This window comes from Melopsittacus undulatus, chromosome 9, assembly GCF_012275295.1.
Source record: "Melopsittacus undulatus isolate bMelUnd1 chromosome 9, bMelUnd1.mat.Z, whole genome shotgun sequence".
NCBI lineage: Eukaryota > Metazoa > Chordata > Aves > Psittaciformes > Psittaculidae > Melopsittacus > Melopsittacus undulatus.
The window spans coordinates 39,403,016-39,420,568 of record NC_047535.1 but is presented as its reverse complement, the minus strand read 5'-3'; the positions used below and the strand labels follow the sequence as shown (position 1 = coordinate 39,420,568).

General features: G+C 50.6%; 2 protein-coding genes across 2 annotated transcripts in view; both read left to right on the top strand.

The window, feature by feature from the left end:
• The first annotated feature begins 1,519 nt into the window (after positions 1–1,519).
• On the top strand, positions 1,520–13,868 carry LOC106023647 (SRSF protein kinase 3-like). Its single transcript, XM_034066302.1, has 11 exons — positions 1,520–1,565; positions 1,742–1,850; positions 2,240–2,327; positions 3,885–3,972; positions 4,219–4,325; positions 5,807–5,969; positions 11,066–11,151; positions 11,568–11,675; positions 12,065–12,134; positions 12,216–12,308; positions 13,631–13,868. The coding sequence occupies exons 1-11, from the start codon at positions 1,520–1,522 to the stop codon at positions 13,816–13,818; spliced, it is 1,146 nt and encodes a 381-aa protein (XP_033922193.1). The 3' UTR covers positions 13,819–13,868.
• Positions 13,869–14,663: 795 nt separating this feature from the next.
• SETD5 (SET domain containing 5) overlaps positions 14,664–17,553 on the top strand; it is a 61,929-nt gene continuing 59,039 nt past the window's right edge. Inside the window, exon 1 of the mRNA XM_034066536.1 lies at positions 14,664–14,801. The gene's annotated coding sequence lies outside the window, so the exon portion shown is untranslated. The remainder of the gene's footprint in view (positions 14,802–17,553) is intronic.

Here is a 17,553-nt window from a genome sequence, read left to right as displayed (position 1 = left end):
TGTCCTTTATCACAGAGCTTAGAGAAGTACATTTCACTCTGCTACACCAAGTTGCATAGCAACACTCCCCATCCTTTGCTGGTGCATCCAGCTGACTGGGGTGGATGGAGGCAAAGCCATGCACACCTGAGGATGGACTTGCCTCATCTCCACAGCAAGGACACCAGGGCCTGGTGAGCAGCTCCAAAAGCTCCATCAGCCCTACTGCTTGGATGCAGTTTATCTTTGGGTCCTACTCCCCCACCAAAGTCTCCTATTACCATAACAACCACCTAAGGGAGATGCTGTTGGACTCCCATCTCCACGTGCTCTGGAGTTTTCCTTTAGGAGGTAAATAGTGAGCAACATAAAATCTTGAAGGCTGTTGCCTAGCTCCCAGGTCAGTCCCTGCTGTGCTAATGGTGCAAGTGGAGAAGGTTTGGGTAGATTCTGGTGGTGCAGGATCTTGTGAGGCTACCAATGTGCTCAATCTGTGCATAAATAAGGGAAATTCTGATTCCACCTCTGTTTCATAGCTAAGATGTTAGTAGGTCTTTGCTGAAAAGAGCAGCCACGCAGACATGCAGCATCCTGAAGGTTTATGCCTGAAAAAAACTGATCCTGAACAATTCAAATTCAGTGGTTGGATGTGTGAGAATATAAGGAGGGGGAGCATCAGCATGGGAATGAAACTTAGTGTTTTGAGGAAGTCACGCCTCTGTCTCAGTGCCTGGAAGACGTTATTGTCCCAGCACAGCTCCCATCACGAGCCTCCTGCCACCAGCAGCAGCCGCCCACTGTACTTGTGCAAATCCCCTGGTGCAGCTCTGAGCTTTAGCGACCTGATTTGAAGGATTGAAAGGTCACAGCTCCTACCCGTGCAGGTGGTCTATAGGGATGACAATCGCTGTCGTGGTTTAAGCCCAGCCGGTAATGCAGAACCACAGGACAATCGCCCAGCTCTGGCAGTGTGTGTTCCCCGAGGCTTTGGCTGTACAGCAAGTGATAACTCCCAATTGTGAGAGACTAGGTTGGTGTCTTACAGCTGTAACTCCATGAGCCACACAAGCTCCAGCCTACTATTTGAGGTGCCCGATGCTGCTGGGATGGGAATGGGAGCACGTGCTTTGCCTGGCTGCAGGAGGGGATCCCACAGTCCCTGCTAAGCCCCTGCAAATCCACTCTGGGCACAGGGAAACCTGAGACTCCCACCTGGCCTTGGCTCTGCTCTAACTGCACATCACCAGCTCCCTGCCCTGCCCCAGCCTGCCAGCGCTCTCCTCCTCAGCTCTTAAAATAATCCCTGCCTCCATGAGGTGCCAAAAGGGTCTGCAGCAGCCTGGCTGCTGAGGCTGAGGAAGCAGATGGGAAGGAGGGAGATGAGGAGTGGAAAAGGGAATCACTCTGCAGGCACCAGAGGCACGGCTGCCCTGCAGCTCCTCAACTCTCTTTAAAGGAGCAGGGTGCTGATGATTGCACTGCCTGTACCCTGAGATCTGCTTCCCCACTGCCCCCGTCCCCTCGTGCTGCACCACTGGCCATGGAGGAGCGGATGGAAGAGGAAACACAAACAGCCCAGCACACAGGTCAGTCCTCAGGCGTGTGGCTCCACAGCCAAAATGATGCCAGGCTCTTCCTAGGCCAGAGGAGGCCACCAGGGCTTGTCTGGCTGTTCCTTCAGGAGGATGGCTGTCCTCAGCCCCTCTTTCAGTCTAAGAGCATTTAGAGGTGTTGGTAACATCTCTTGGTGATGGTCCCACAGGAGGCCACCACCCCGTGCAGGAAGGAGAGGTGCTCAACACACAGTACCAGGCTCTGCGCAAGCTGGGCTGTGGCACCTTTGCCACTGTCTGGCTCTGCAAGGACATGAGGTGAGGAGCTCACTGTCTCTGGGGAAGGTGGGAAGGGGTGGCTGGGCCCCTGGGCCACTGGAGCAGGGTTCCACATGCCTGGGAGCATATCAGATCTCCCGAGCACAGAACAAACCTGGAAGTGAGATGGAGGGGTGCAGTGGGCAGAGCTGGTCCCCAGAAACCAAAGAACATAAACAAGGTGGTGCTACATTTATTCTTCTTGGTTAAATCCTTCAGTACCCATGCTCTGCCTTGTTCTCTGCCAGATGCTGGCAGCATCACTACCACGGGCATGGAGTTCTGCAGACCAGACCCTGGGAAGCCCTGGGCTGGGTGACTGGGAGAAGACATGCTGCTGGGTAGGGACACTGGCACACGTTGGCTGGCAGCTGTGATTCCTTTTCCAGGAGGAAGAAACAGGTAGCTGTGAAGGTCCTGAGGAGCAGGGAAGGCTTTGCTGAGGCTGCCCAGGATGAGGTTGCCCTCCTCCGCTGTGTACGTATATCCTGGGGCTCTGGGCTCCGTAGGGATGGCCACTGAGTTCTGGTGTATCACCCTCATCATCCCTTCTCCCTCTGGGTCTCAGTCTGAGGAGCTACATGGGGAACAGGAAAACAAATATTAGGGAATTCATAGGAATCAGCCTGGCTCAGCACTGGCCTCTGAAACAGCCATCTTCTCCTTCCTCCTGTCCTACTGGGACGTGCTGGCTGTGTCCCACTTGCCCTGTCAGCCCATTTCTTTCAGCTGAGACTGAAATCCAATAAATAGGAGGAACCTGTAGGAAGATAAGGCAGTTAGTCAATGGGAAAAGGTAGTAATGTTCTTAAGCAGGAGATGGGAGGGTGTCTGCTGTATTTGTGTTGTTCCCAGCCCAGAGGATGTTGCTCGATCACAGCACTGGTACTGAAGTAAGAGGAAATACCTGCAAAAAAAAAAGGGGGGGGGGAAATTACAGGATGTAGCAACAATATAATAAGCATCTGAAGTCAGAAAGCTTCCTCCTGCTTTTGCTAATGGATGAGGCAGTGAGGTGCCTGGATCTGGGTCTCACCTACTTGCCTTTGAAGATGGCTTAACCTGCTAGCTCTAGAAAGCTCATGATTATGATTCTTCAAGTTTGCCTCAATACAAAGTGACATCAGCTTCAGATGAGTAAAAACTATTACATTTTGCATTACAAATTACTCTTGAGGCCTTTCTCTGACAGGTTTGAGAAAGGTTTAATTCACATCTGTAAATCTGTAAGCCCTATCCAAAGGGAGATGAGCCAGGCTTAGTGATGCAAGAGGAAGTACCAAGTGGCACTAATCTAATGTAATCAGGGAACAGCTTTTCTACACATTAGCACAGCACATGGACTGAGCCTTACCCTTGGTTTATTACTGATTCCCTCTGGAAGACATGCTGCCATTCATACTCCCACCAGCACAGGGTGGTTGGTGCTGGCAGAGCTGCCAGGAGAAGGAAGTTGGTCTCTTGGGCTTCCACAGCTGCTCATAGGTAGTCTTTGAGTGGCCAAAGGCAAAGACAAGACCTCTGCCTTTCTGCAACCCCTTGCAAGAAATTGCTGAAGGGAAGGTGTGGGTTTTAAAAGGCAATGTCCCAGCCTGCTGCTTGCAGACAGGGAGGAATAGAGCAATCCCTGCTCTGAGAACAGGGAGCAGAGGCTGTAGAAGGGCAAAAGAAATGGACAGTTATTGTGCTGTAAGATGTGGTCTTGGGAGAAACCCCTTCCAGCACAAGCAGGAGCACTTTCTGGGCCTGCATGAGATAGAACAAGAAGCTGGAAGGGTGTTATTGGTTTAAGCAGGATTGGTTTGAGTTATTTGGATACTGGGGGGGTAATGGTCTCACCTGGTCAAACACTAGACAACACACAGACTGCTTGTGTGGTTTATCTGATGCTTTTTTTATTGGATTTGTCATGAAGTGCCAAGTCCTGGGCGAGAAAGTCTGTAGAATAGGATAAAATGGATGCAAGATGTGCTTGCGCATATGTATATATATGTAAGTCTCTAATTGCAGCTTTCTTGGAATCCTCCACCTCAGGTGAACAGTATGAAGAAGAAGGATGGGGCAGGAGAAAACATCGTCTGTTTGTTAGATGACTTCAGAATGATTGGAGAGAATGGCTTCCATATCCTTCTGCTGGGAATGCTGTGGGACAGCAAAGGCTGGGCTTGCCTCAGAGAGCCGCAGGATGGTGTAAAACCAGGCTCTGTGCTCCTGTGAGGTGGCTGAGCCAGGCAGCAGCTGGAGGCACAGCACACGGAGGTGGCTGGAGGGAGAGGTTGGTTAGGGAGGTATTTAGCTGTTCTGGTGAAGGGCAAAAGGCTGGTGGTAGCATCTTATCTCTGTTAGTGACTCCCTGACTGTTGTCCACATATGTGCTTGGTATTTGAGGCACTGGGTCCTTCCCTACGGTGTCTGATGGGTAATTACACAGCACAGGGGCTGCCTCTGCCTTTTGTGAAAAGGTCCTTACAGCAGGTGAGACCTTAGCTGGAACTGGGTGGGCACCAAGGGGCTGCTGGTGTAAGGATGTGCCACGGCCTTCATCCTAGGGTCATCTGCTGTGAACTCCATGACTGCATCTGCAAAGATGCTACAGATGGAGTGCCAAAGACATGCTTTTCTTTTTAAGGAAAACAGTAACTACTCCCTTTGGGAGAGAAATTGGTCATTAAAACACAGAGTGGGAAGTCATCATATTCCCATTAATATAGGGGCTGATCAGACTGTGAAAGCCAAGTTTCTTATGCATTGGCTGAGAATAGCAAAGGAATGGAAACATAGTGAGGACTCAGAATAGTTAAAATCACATTTTGCCTCTCCTGCTGAGATTTATCAGAATCTTGCACGCTTGCCAAGATGAAGATTTGCTACCCTGATTCCTGTGCCCTTCTAGGGACACGAAGAAAGAAAACTGCTTCCCCCTTCATCCTGCTTTCTGGAAGAGCCTCTTCTCGGAATAGCTGCTTCTTCCTCTAAAGAAGCTCCACTAACACCTGAATGTTACACAGAAATGTAGTGGCATTAACCTCTGTGCCCTAAGTCACACCCAAGCCTCTTTGCTTGATCCCATTCCATTATCTGCTTCAATTGTAAACTCTCAGAATCTCTTCCCCCTCCAGATGAGCACTGGAGCAGTATCTACTGATTCATTCCAATTTAGCTATTTAAATCTTTCCCCGCTCTTCACGGTTACCATTTAAGGTTGGTATTTTCCTGGGGCTGATGTTCAGCCCAGAATAGAATTTGATAATACAAAGAATATTTGCCAGCCCTTTATGACTGACCGAGAGTGTTTAAAACACAAATGTGGCTCTCCCAGTAGTCTTTTTGCTGTCACTGATTTCTGGTAGCGACTGTTTCTCCCTGGTAGGCGTTGTTTATCTCTCCCCTGTGACAGGCCAGGCTCTCCCTGCTCCATCATAAGCTGTTCTTTCCCTACATGGCTCTCCTGCGCTGCCTTTAAGCTCTCTCTACACACACCCATGTTGTCTCCCTCCCCTTGCCTGGGTTATGCTGCACCTCTTTTTCTTTCGTTGTATGATGGGATGCCCTATGGTGCTGTGTCACTCTATAACAGGCCCCCAGCTTCCATTTGAATGATAATCAGCAGGAAGGCACAGTATTCCATGGAAATAACAGCCATATGAACAGGGGAAAGTTCAGCTCTGTGGTTGTAACAGCTCCTTGTATGCCTGTCCTCTTTCCATCTTCCATCCATCCTGATACCTGTGGATTTTCACACTGTGGGTCACCTCCATGTCCCCAAGCAGCCTCTTCCCCTTAGTTCAGGGCACTCACTATACAGAAACAACTGACTGCAGATCTCATCAGTGTCCGTTTCCTTCAATACCAGAAGGTATTGAAGACTTGCATGCCCACTGTGCCTGATTGCTCCTGGGGAGGAGAGGCAGTGGGGACCCTGTCAATGCTGATGGGAGTCACTGCTGCTTACCCAGGTGCTGGCAGGGTTGCGCTTCCTGCATGAGAGCTGCCGCATCATCCACACGGACATCAAACCGGAGAACATCTTGTTGTATGGACGTGATAGAAGCCTCCAAAGGATTCTGCCTGATACACGTGACTGTGACCAGGGGACAGATTCAAAGCTAAAGGGACCAGGTGAGTGCTCCAGGGTTTTATTTGACAAGAAAAGGGGTTTACATGTTCATTGTCAGGAGGGAGAGTACACACATTTTAGGGAAGGTTTCCATCTCCTGCAACGGGCAGTACAAAACAGTACAGCCAGATTATGCTGCTGGGATGCCTCTCCTATCCCTGCTCAATACAAGCACCAGGCTACAAGCTGCTTAAGGCACCTACAGAAACGTGGTGGTTCAGGTAGGTTTGTGTGGAGGACAGCTATAGATCAAGGGCATCCATTAACAGCCCCAGTGTGATCTTGGAGCTTGTTCTTATGGCTTAAGGTACAGGGTAGTTCCCTTGTGTCTGGTGTTTTCAGCCCCTGAAAGGGTTACCTGCAAGTGGGCTAATCAGAAAGCTGTACAACACTTCTACTCTTTGTTTCCCATATTACTGAGCTTTGTGGGAGACTTGTATGTACCAGCGATTTTCACCTTTTGAGGCAATTTATTTGCAGAGAATGGTGTGAATACTGAATAAAACGTAGAGCTGGGGAGTTTTTCGAGAGATCAGCTGATCTCCCAGCAATGAGACCCTTTATTTTACCCTCACACAAGGTTTTCCTGTGAGCATTTCTCCCCTGACAGCACTGTTTTGGCTCTCAAACTCTGGGGCAATTGGGGAATGTTAAGTTGGTGACTGAGTCTGTTACTTGGAGCAGAAGAGCACAGGAATAGACACAGACTGACAGCCCACTGTAAAGCAATAAACCAAAAATTACTCTTTTCTGGGGTCATATGTAAGTATCACCTTACAGGTGATTCGGAGACAACTGCAGGAACAAACTTGCCAACAAAGTTTCCAAGCTGACAAGCAGGTATTCTTTATTGTGGCACCGGGAGACACAGGGGATAGCTCCTCCTAACGTGTGTCTCCCTATTGCTACACAAGCCATCCTTATATAGTTCTTGGGTATACATACATATTCATGAGGCTACGTATGGATTATGTTATTTTCCAGAAAGCTCCCCGCATGCGTACAGAAATGTGGTGGTCTCTGAGGGGCGTTTACTTCTTCCAACAATCTCCATCACTTCTGGCAGCCTTGAAGCATGCACAGTAGATGCTTATACCAGTTTAATTTGTTCATTAGCACCAGAGACATAATAATCCTCCTACCCTCCTACTTGTCAGTTAGTTTAACTGTAGCCCATCCTGGACACCTGCCATTCACAGATACTCCTTATCCTTGTGTCCTGCTCTTCTAGACTGTTTTTCTTAAAACTGTGTCAACTCTAACGATTTATCTTGGACAAGAATTCTCAGGATGTTCTCTAGCTGTACTCTATTTGTTTTTCTATATATCATGCACCTCAATAATTTTCCATTGCTATTGTTACAAAGCCATCAAAATTAATATTGCTTAAAACTAATTCTAAAGGTTTATATATTCCATTTTGTGATTTTTGTGTCCCCCTTGTTTCAAATCCCCCTTTTTCTGTCCTTTTGCAAATTCTTTTGCAACATTTTATATATTACCTTTACCACCAAAAGTCCTTTTGAAATAATTTCCCATTTCTACTCGGTGCTTAATTTCATTCCTTTTCCAATCTTCATAACTGATCATAGACAGTTTACAACACCAGAGGGAACATTGTATCATACTACAAGTAATCAATATTAAAATAATTAACAGCAATATTCTTGCAATCAGTTGCCTCAACCAGGAGAGATCAGGTAACCTTGAAGTTAACTTTTTCCATATTTCTTCAAAACCCCAGAAGATGTCATCCATGGCCATTTCATGAAATATCTTAGCTTGTTTCCAGATTTCCTCCAGATCTGTTTCAATTCTGCCACTTTGGTCTATGTAGGAACAACAACTTTCATTGATTATGGAACAAACTCCTCCTTATGATGCCAGTAACATGTCTAGAGCCATTCAGTTTTGTAATACCACCTTAGATAGGCTGGTTATGTCTTGTTGTTCTGTTTGCATTCTATCAATGTTTTTACTTTGCATTTCCTCTATGGTTGCTGAGATATTTACAATTGCTTTCTCTAATTCACTTCCTCCCAAAGATGGAATTAGACCTCTCACAAAACTATGAAATGCAGTGTGCAGTTCAATAATAGGGTTAAACCCTGGCTTAATCTGTTTAACAAAACTTCTAATCCAGGCTCCAGAAGGATAGCTGTCGATAATAGTAAAATTGGGTATTACAGCACCTAAGGTGCATGCCCCCTTCCAGCTGGGGGGTAAAGTCTTATAAGCATTTTCTCCACATAACCAATACCATCCTTTCCCTTTAGGAACGGGCCACCACTGAACTAGGATACCATCTATATTAATAGTGTGATTGCAATTTGAATGGTGACCTACATCTGGCATTTGAACAAGTATGATCTCCTGCCCTGGTTCCTGGTGTAATACATCTTTGTGCACAGGTGTGATATTTATTACCTGGATTAGGATTAACTATTCCAAATCTCAAACTTCCCTTTGAATACAAATTGATAGTGTTCACCCACAGGTTTGTCCATGAGACAGTGTTAGGAATTGGAACTCCAATTAATGTGAGATCCAGGCTTTCTCCTGATTTAGGCAACTATGCACACACCCAACAGTCACTATGATTAAGAACTTTAGTAACATTCTGCACTAATTTCAGGTATAAATTCTGGTCCCAAGCTTGTGCACCAGTTATGAGTCCAAATTATGATTGACGCAATCTCATATGTAAGGGTCCTGAAGGTTTGATTGCCATGACTTCTCTGGCTCTGGTGCTTTCTTTATTCTTGGATAATCTATCCAAGCAGGTTGTTCCTTTATCTTCACTGCTGTAAAGGTGGTCAGTAATATCTGGTACGGTTCACTCCACTTCTCCTGTAGAGGATCTCCTGAAAAATTCTTAACATAAACCCAGTCTCCAGATCTGAAAGGGTGAATCAGATAATCCAAACCTCTTGCTCTTGCCCCTGCTATTCTCTTATATATCTCCTCCAATTGCTTTCCCAGATTGATCAAAAACTGTCGGAGATAACGGAGATTTCTTCCTACAATTTGTTTGTCTAAATATTCATATAAAGAGTTGCTACCCCACTGAGTTTTATTATGTTCTTCCTGAACTAACTTCCAGAATTGGTTATAGGGGATTACAATTCGCCCATCAGGTATCTGAACCCAATCCTCCTTATTTTCCTGTCCTTTTAGATCTTGAATCAATTTTCCGTCCTCTTTTGAATACCTCGGTTTAGATTTTTCAATTGCTAGTTTGCCATCAGGGATTAAGGACATGATTTGTGATTGTTCAGCTGCTCCTTTGGCTTCAAAATCAGCCAAATTATTTCCAATTTCCTGATCAGAGTCACCTTGTTGTTGTCCTGTACAATACATAATAGCTACTTCTTCAGGTAGCTGAACAGCTTCCAGTAACTGTAGAATTTCTGTAGCATGTTTAATCTGTTTCCCTTGTGTGGTCAAAAGTCCTCGTTCTTTCCAGATAGCACCATGTGCATGGACCACTCCAAATGCACATTTAGAATCAGTCCAAATATTTATCCTTTTATCTTTAGCCAATTCCAGGGCTCTCGTTAATGCTATTTCTGCCTTCTGGGCAGAGGTATTAAAGGGTTTAGCTTCTATTACCCGTGAAGTGGTGGTAATGGCATATCCTGCTTTCCATTTACCATTTTTCATGAAGCTACTACCATCAGTAAATCAAGAATCAGCATCTTCCAGAGGTTTTTCTTTCAAGTCTGGTCGGCTTCAATATACAGTCTCTATGGTGGCCAAGTAGTCATGTGTTAGTGGTTCTGTCGATTGTTCCTGCAGAAGGATGCTGGATTCACAACATTAGTGACCACAATTTCTGTATCATCTTGTTCCACAAGGGTGGCCTGGTATTTAAAAAAACATGAAGGAGATAACCAGTGGGCTCCTTTCTGTTCCAGGACTGCTGATACAACATGGGACACTAGCACAGTAATTTTTGTCCCAGGGTGAATTTGCCAGCCTCTTCAATATTCATGACAACTGCTGCCACAGCCCTTAGGCATCTGGGCCATCCTTTGCTCGCTTCATCCAGCTGTTTTGAAAAACACGTCACTGCCCTTCTGTAGGGTCTTAGTTTTTGAGCAAGGACCCCCAAAGCTATTCCCTGTTCTTCATAGGAATATAGCCAAAAGGATTTAGTCACGTCTGGACGTCACAGAGATGCAGCTCTCATTAGCTCTGGTTTTAAATTCCTAAAAGCCCCCTCTGCTCAATCAGTCCATTCTAAAGAGGGAGGGTTTCCCTTCAACAGTTCATATAGTGCTCTTACCAGAACACCATAACCATGGATCCAAAGTCTGCACCATCCAGTCATCCTAGTAATGTCTGGAGCTCCTTGCCGGAAAAATTCCCGAGGGCCCTAGAGAGCCATGTCCTCAGCTCCTGCAGCTGAGCAGAGAGGGTCCCATCTGAGTCACCAAACTGATTTGGAGAAAACTCCAGGAACAAACTTGCCAACAAAGTTTTCAAGCTGACAAGCAGGTATTCTTTACTGCAGCGCCGGGAGACATGGGGGATAACTCCTCCTAATGTGTGTCTCCCTACTGCCACACAAGCCATCCTTATATAGTTCCTGGGCACACATACATATTCATGAGGCTACCTATGGATTGTGTTATTTTCCAGAAAGTTCCCCGCATGCATACAAAAATGTGGAGGTGGTCTCTGAGGGGCGTTTACTTCTTCCAACACAGGCTGTGTCCAAGGCCTGTGACAGAAGGGATTCCCAAAGGCTAAGGAAGAATTACAGATGTTGTGTGTCTGACAAGTGCTGGTAGGATGTGCTCTGCTCTTGGCTCACAGGAATTGAACCTTGGTGCTAGAGGACCCTTGCAGCCAGACATGGTCACACTGCTCCACTCCAAGCTACTGTCCTCCCAGACACCCTCTGAGATTCCAGCTGGATACAAGTTCATGGTTCCTCAGAACACAGAGAAACCATTTAATTGATGTCAAAAAGCATTTTAGGACCTTTTGAGCTGAAGAACCATAAATGCAGGTGGAGATGCCTCTCTGGTGGTAAGTGATGCTTACCTGTTGGGTTGAGAAGACTCCATTTCCCTTTGTCTTTTCCATCTAGGGAATGCTCTTGGCAATCAATTGGAAGAATCTGATTTGATGAGCATAGAAGTAAAAATTGCAGATCTGGGCAGCGCATGCTGGACGGTGAGTGTGCTCTTGGGTGTCAGTCCCATGATGATGAGGGATGCTGTGTGCTCCTTTCCATCCCACCCTGTGTCTGTCCTTTTAAAGCTTAATAACCATTTCAGTGTGCTGAAGAGATGCTGATTTTGGGGGCTGTTATATTCAGTACTCCCAGCTCTGAGCTGGGCACTGTACTCCTGGAGACACCCTCAGCTTTGGGTGTTTCTAAGCCTGCATTTAGTCCTTACAATTGGAAACTGAAAAATATGTTCAGTGTGAAGTGTTGGCAGCTAAATTCACCTGAGAACATTCCTGCTGTGTCCTGCAGAGTTTAGCACACATATCTGGTTCTGCCCTGTGCCATGCAGTATGCTTGTGGCCACATGTGTTGCTGTTAATGATTTATGGACACTAAGGGGAGTTTGTTTCCGTTTCAGTACAAGCCCTTTTCCAAGGAGATACAGACCCAGCCATACCGTGCCCTGGAAGTGCTTCTTGGGTTAGACTACAGCACTCCTGTGGATATCTGGAGCACAGGCTGCCTGGTAGGGCTAGGAATGATGATGTTAATGGACTGACACTAATGTGACAGGGATGTACATCCTCGGGACCCTATGTACACTGCATGTAAAGCAAAACTTCACTCTGAGAAGGCAAAAGGGGCTGTCTGCACCTATTCACTCAGGAGTGAAAGTATCCCACTGATAAAATTCACTCTTAATTAGTTTAAGCTCCAAGGCAATTCACACTCCATGCACATTAACTCATCACATCCTGCTTTTCATCTGCATGGAGCTAAAAGTTAAACCAGTGTGAGTATCTCCAAGTTTTAGGATCAGTTTTGTGTGCTAGATAGGGGAATTGGCACTATCAGTTAATGGGGAAGAAAAACTCTAAGTCAATGAATGCACTAACAATGCTACTCCATTTCTAGGCATTTGAAATGGCAACTGGGGAACGTCTATTTGACCCTCAACCTGGGAAGTATTTCTCCAGAGATGATGGTAGGATCCTATCAGCTTTATTCATTTCACTGTCAGAAGTGTCACAATCGTTGTCTCTACACGTGTTTTCCCTCTGTTTAGATCATGTTGCTCGTATTATCGAGCTCCTGGGAAGAATTCCTCCTCAAATTGCTTATTCCTGGAACAAGTCAACAAAATTTTTCAGCAGGCCAGGTAAGAGCTGGAGAGCAGGGAGTTTATCCTAAGAATCACTGTGGATCTGACACACTCCGACTCATACTGAATCCCCCCCAGAGTTATGTGACACAACACAGGCTACAAGCAGATTTCAACGGCAGCACTCCCTGCCCTGCCTACCGCTGCAATCCAGGAGCATTCCAAGGATGAATGCAAAATCCTGGAAAAGTCACAGCAAACACTCAACAAGCAGAAACATTTTTAGTCTTTCTCCTCTGGATTTGGGGAGAACGGAAACAGGGACAGGAAACAGCTACATGCCAGGAAGGCTGGAGAGTGCGGAACAGGCTGGAATTCCCTGGCAGAGAACAATGATGGTCAGGAATGGGACACTCACATCCTTCCAACGTGGCTGCTGTATTTAGTCTTCTGACCCAACTGTAATGTCTCTTGCTTCACTCTCCTTAATTCCTTTCCCTTTGACTCATTAGGCTTGAAGTCCTTGTCTTTGACTTCAAGGCACATGACATGGCAGTTTAGTCCATCCTTCCTCTGCTTCTCACGCTCAGCAGTCACACAGCATCTGCCTGCCTATAACGCTGAGTGCTTCTCCCATGCACAGCATGCTCAGCAAGCACCTCCCTGTACCTCCACATTCTTTGCTCACGCTTATTCCTTCTATGGTGCTCAAAAGACATGAGTCAAAACTGGTTCTTACCCTGTATCCACTCTCTGTGTGAACCAAACTGGCCTGACCACACATGTCTAACCTGAATCACCACATTTACATCAGGCGCTCCTGTGGATGGATGACTTCTCAGTCAGTAGTGGCACTCTCCTGGTCCCCATGGAGCGAGGAGGAACAAGACACGTTAAACATCAGTGTCTTGTGAGCCCTGGCACTGAAACGGCCCCGTCTGCTGTGGGTTGCATGTGAACCAGCAGAGGGAACAGCAGCAATGGCTCTTGTGTGGCTTTTCTGGGAACGCCTCATTCATTCTTGGCACGTTCTCAGCTAAGAAGTGCTCAGGAACGGGGGAGGGCACTCCACTAGTTTGAAAAGATGCTTATTGAGAAACACCCGAGAGCCAAACCTGCAAAGGGCAGAGCAGGTGAAGGTGACAGAGAAAACAGAATCACAGAATGGTTTGTGTTGGAAGGGATCTCAAAGCTCATCCAGCTCCAACCCCTGCCACAGGCAGGGACACCTTGCACTAGTGCAGGTTGCTCCAAGCCCCGTCCGTGCTGGAGCGTCGAAGGTGAAGGCAGGTATACTTCAGGGTGATTTCTATGAGGCGAGAAGCAGCAGCCTCAGTCCTGCAGCCATCACTGAGGTCCTGTGCTTACGCTCTCTCTAGGCGCTCTCCTGCGGATCTCCAGGCTCTCCCCCCGCAGCCTCCACGCCCTCCTGTCGGACAGGCACCGCTGGACAAGACCCGAGGTTTCCCCCTTCGCCAGCTTCCTCCTCGCCGCGCTGCACTACTCTCCGCAGCGCCGCGCCACAGCCGCGCAGTGCCTGCAGCACGCCTGGCTCAGCGCCCCGTGACCGGCCCCAAGCCCTCGCCGGAGCCGCCTCTTCCCTCCCCCCTCCCGCAGCTCCACCGCAGCGCCCGGGACCGCCTTCCGCCGGCGGGGGCTGCGCACAAGATGGCGGCGGGGCCGGGCGTCCCCTCAGGCGCCGGCGGCTCCTCAGCCTCCCGCGGCGGGGCTCCCCCGCCAACCCCGGAGGGGAGGGCCGGAAGGCGGCGGTCCCGGCGCATCCCGCCCCGCTTCCCCTCAGGACGGCAGCCGGGAGGGGTGAAGAGGGAACCGGAGCCGCTCTATGAGGCCTGAGGGAGAGAGCACCGGCGGCCACCGGGGCAGCAGGACCCCCTCCCGCGGCGCGGACGTGCCGAGCGGCAGGCCCCGCGCCCGCTGCCCCGCGCATGCGCCCCGCGTTCCCTCCCTCCTCCGCCCGCCCCGCCCCTTCTTTCTGCCACGTGTCCCGACGCGGGAGTTACCCCGCGGCGCGCGGCGCCCGCGGCCCCGCCCCTCGGCACGTAGCGCGGCGCGCCCGGCGCTCACTGAGTGCAGCCCGCCCGGCAGCCCCGCGGCCCCGCCGGCCCCTCCCTGACCGGCGGCTCCGCTCACCAATAGGAAGCCACGACCGTGGGGCGAGCGGCGGGGTGGACGGGCGGCTACCAATAAGATGAGAGAGTGGGCGGGGCCTGGCGGCGAAGCAACCAATAGAAAGCCTTGGTGGGCGGGGCGTTGGCAGCGGCGGGTGTCCCGGCGGGGTGGGGTGTAGCGCTGTGGTAGCCAACGGGGAGCGGGAGTGGGCGTGTTCGGGGCGCCCCTGGCGCCGGCGCCGGGGATCCCCGTGCGCCCAGTGCCGTTTCCGCCCGGCCTGGGGAGAAGCCGCCGCTGCCAGGGGGAGGGGCTGGCGCCGCGGCCGCCGCCGAGGGCTCGCTCCCGCCGGCTGCACAGGGGACGCCGTGGCGCTGAGCCGGGCCTAGTGCCGCGCGGGGGCCCGAGGAACGGGCCGGACAGGTAGGACTGACCGGGCGGCATGGGGTGGCCGTGGCCGCCGCCGGGGCTGGCAGGACGGAATGCCGGCTCGGGAGGGAACGCCGGGGCGCGCAGGCGGGTGCCAGCGGGGGGCTCCCGGCGTGGGCCGCAGCCGGGCGCTCCTCACTGCCCTGCCTTGAGGGCCCGGGCGTTATGGCCCCACAGTGGCTATGGGGCAGCGGCCCCGGAGGCCTGGCTCGGTCCGGCCCGGCGTGGGAGGCCCGGCCCGGCGGCGCGGGCCATCATGGCCGTCCCGGTGGTGCGCGCTCGCCCGCGGCGGCCGGGCTCGGGCCGGTGCGGGGCTGGGGCCGGGCCTGGCCGCGGGGCTTTGTCGGTGGGTCGGAGCACCGCGGGAGCCTCGCTGCAGCCCGGTGTCTCCGCTCCCCTTATTCCCCCTTATTGTCCTGGGGGGCCGCGGGGGTCGTTGTCCGTCTGGGCGCAGCCTCCCGGGGGCCGCCGGTGGCTGCCGCCGGTGCCCGCCCCGAGCCTCGGGGGAGGCGGTGTTTGACCTGCATTTTCTGCTTTCTCATGGTGCCCGTGCAGCGGCTTCCCCGTAACCCCCCGTTCCCGGCCCACCCGGGGCTGCAGCGCGGCTGCTCCTGCCTTCCCTCTCCAGTCACGCGTGGCCGCTGCAGGGTGGGCTCCCACTCACGGCCCGACCCCGCTCCGACCCCCGCCGCCTGCGTTCCAGCGGCCCCGGCAAGGTCACTGTCGGCCGGCGGCTCGTCCTTGGGTGCCGGTGACCGGAGTTCACCGTCGGGTCGGGCGGGGAAGCGGGGCCGGGCCGCTGTTGCCGTCCCCGGGGGAGGGAGGAAGGCGAGGTGCGATGCCGCGTGTGGCCCTGGGGAAGCGGGTGTAGCGGGGGGGGGATCAGGCCACTTCCCGGCTCTGTTTTCCCTCTCCGCTGCCATAAACGAAGATCCCTGCTTGGGATTTTCTGTTCGGGGGGGGGTTCTGCGGGTCTGAGGAGGACACGGGTGCTGCAGGGCTGCGGTGGCTGCTGCAGCCTCTGGCTGTGATGGAACAGGAGGGCTGAGGGTAGGGCTGGGGTGAGGGGCAAATGCTTCTCCTTGTGTGAAGGGTGCTGCAAGCGCTCGAAGAACTTGATGCTGGTGTCTGATGGTGTGCTGGGTCATGGATTTCAGACGGTTGTCCCCCCACCCTGCCAGAACCTAAACCCAGGAAAGGAATTTCCTATTTCTTCATTAGAAATAGGAGGTTTCCCTTTTCACTTGTATAGGAAATACCAGGATTTTCTTCTTGTGGTTGACCCAGGAAATCATCTTGTCACCAGCCTTCTGGGCTTTTCTTGGTTGTGCTCTGAAGGTGCAGGGAGGAGGGTGTTGCTTTGCTCTGGATCCTGTGGGTAAGCGCTGAAGGCAGTGACAGCAGCTGCCGTTGGCTCTGGAGCTCTGGTTGCTATGAGAGAAGCTTCACTAGACTTGGCTGCTATCTCCAGGGAAGGACAGCAGAGCAGCCTCCATTAGTGAGGCGGTGGAGAGATGGCTGGCTCACGTTCAGCAAAGGCCTTCACTTTTTGGGGCTGTTTCCTCGGGTCTAAAGCAGAAGCAAGGCTATGTTTTGGTCTGGTGGGATAAAAACCTCCCTCGTGGGGTTCCTTGCTGTTCTGGAGTTAATGGAATTGCTTTAAAGTGTGGGCTGGAAACCCTGAGTTACCCTTTCCAGATATTTTGGTCTGTGTGAAAAGTAGGACAGCGAGAATTGATACGATCTTCCTGTGAAGTGAAGGCTGCAGTCGTGTCTCTTTTGAACTCCAGTCTCCTTTCCAGCCAGTAACAGAGCCAGATGCTTTTCTTATTGTTTGTATGTCTCCTTCCTCCCCTTCCATCGCCTGGGCCCCACTTGCCTTATTGACTGGAATTTCTGCTGTGTGCAGTGGGTGTGTGCAGCACACACCAGCCTGCTAGTGCTGAGGAGGGATTTTCCATTCACAGGCCAGGGAACAGTCAAAATAAAGGCCCAGCTCAACTTTGGGACTGGGAACAGAAAGCAGGGAGAAGAGTTTCCCCTTTGCTGCAGAGTGAAATCGATCCTCTGCCTTTCTTATGTGGGGTCTGTGTCAAAACGTGGACAAAGTGCTGCTGTGCCGCGGAGCAGGGAGGTGAAACTCCTGGGAATAATGGGGAAAATTCCTCTCTTTCAGTTGACTCAGATGCTTGATGAAGGAACAGTTTGCAGGAGGCCATTTTTGACGTGACTCTGTATTGTGGAATCTGCCAGCTTCTATCCACACTCTGTCTGCTTGACTGCAATAGCTTCCTTTTTTTTTTCCTTTAAGGAAGAATGAGTGCCTTTCTTATCTGCTTAACTAACCATTTGGCACTGGCTGCTGCCTGTGTGATACTCTGTGGTGGAGCTGGAGCTATCAGCCTATTCCAGTGCATTTGTTAAAGATGGAACTGTTAGTTGAGGTATGCACTGTGGGAAATGGGAACACATTCAGCATTAGAACACAACTGCCATCTTTGTAAACTAACGCCTATGATGGGGAGCCCTTGCCCTGCCTCACAACTACTGTGAGCTCAAAGGAAAAATTCCATGACCAGGATAATGGGAAAGAGATTAAAATATGCCAGTAAATCCGCTTGACTGGCAGCAATCATGTGGGAGATGCCAAACTCTGAGCAGCTTTTATATTTGAGGTTCTGGAGCACCCAAGTTGTTTCACGTGGTGGGGTGAGCAACTTCTAGCTCACCTAAAACGCATCCATGG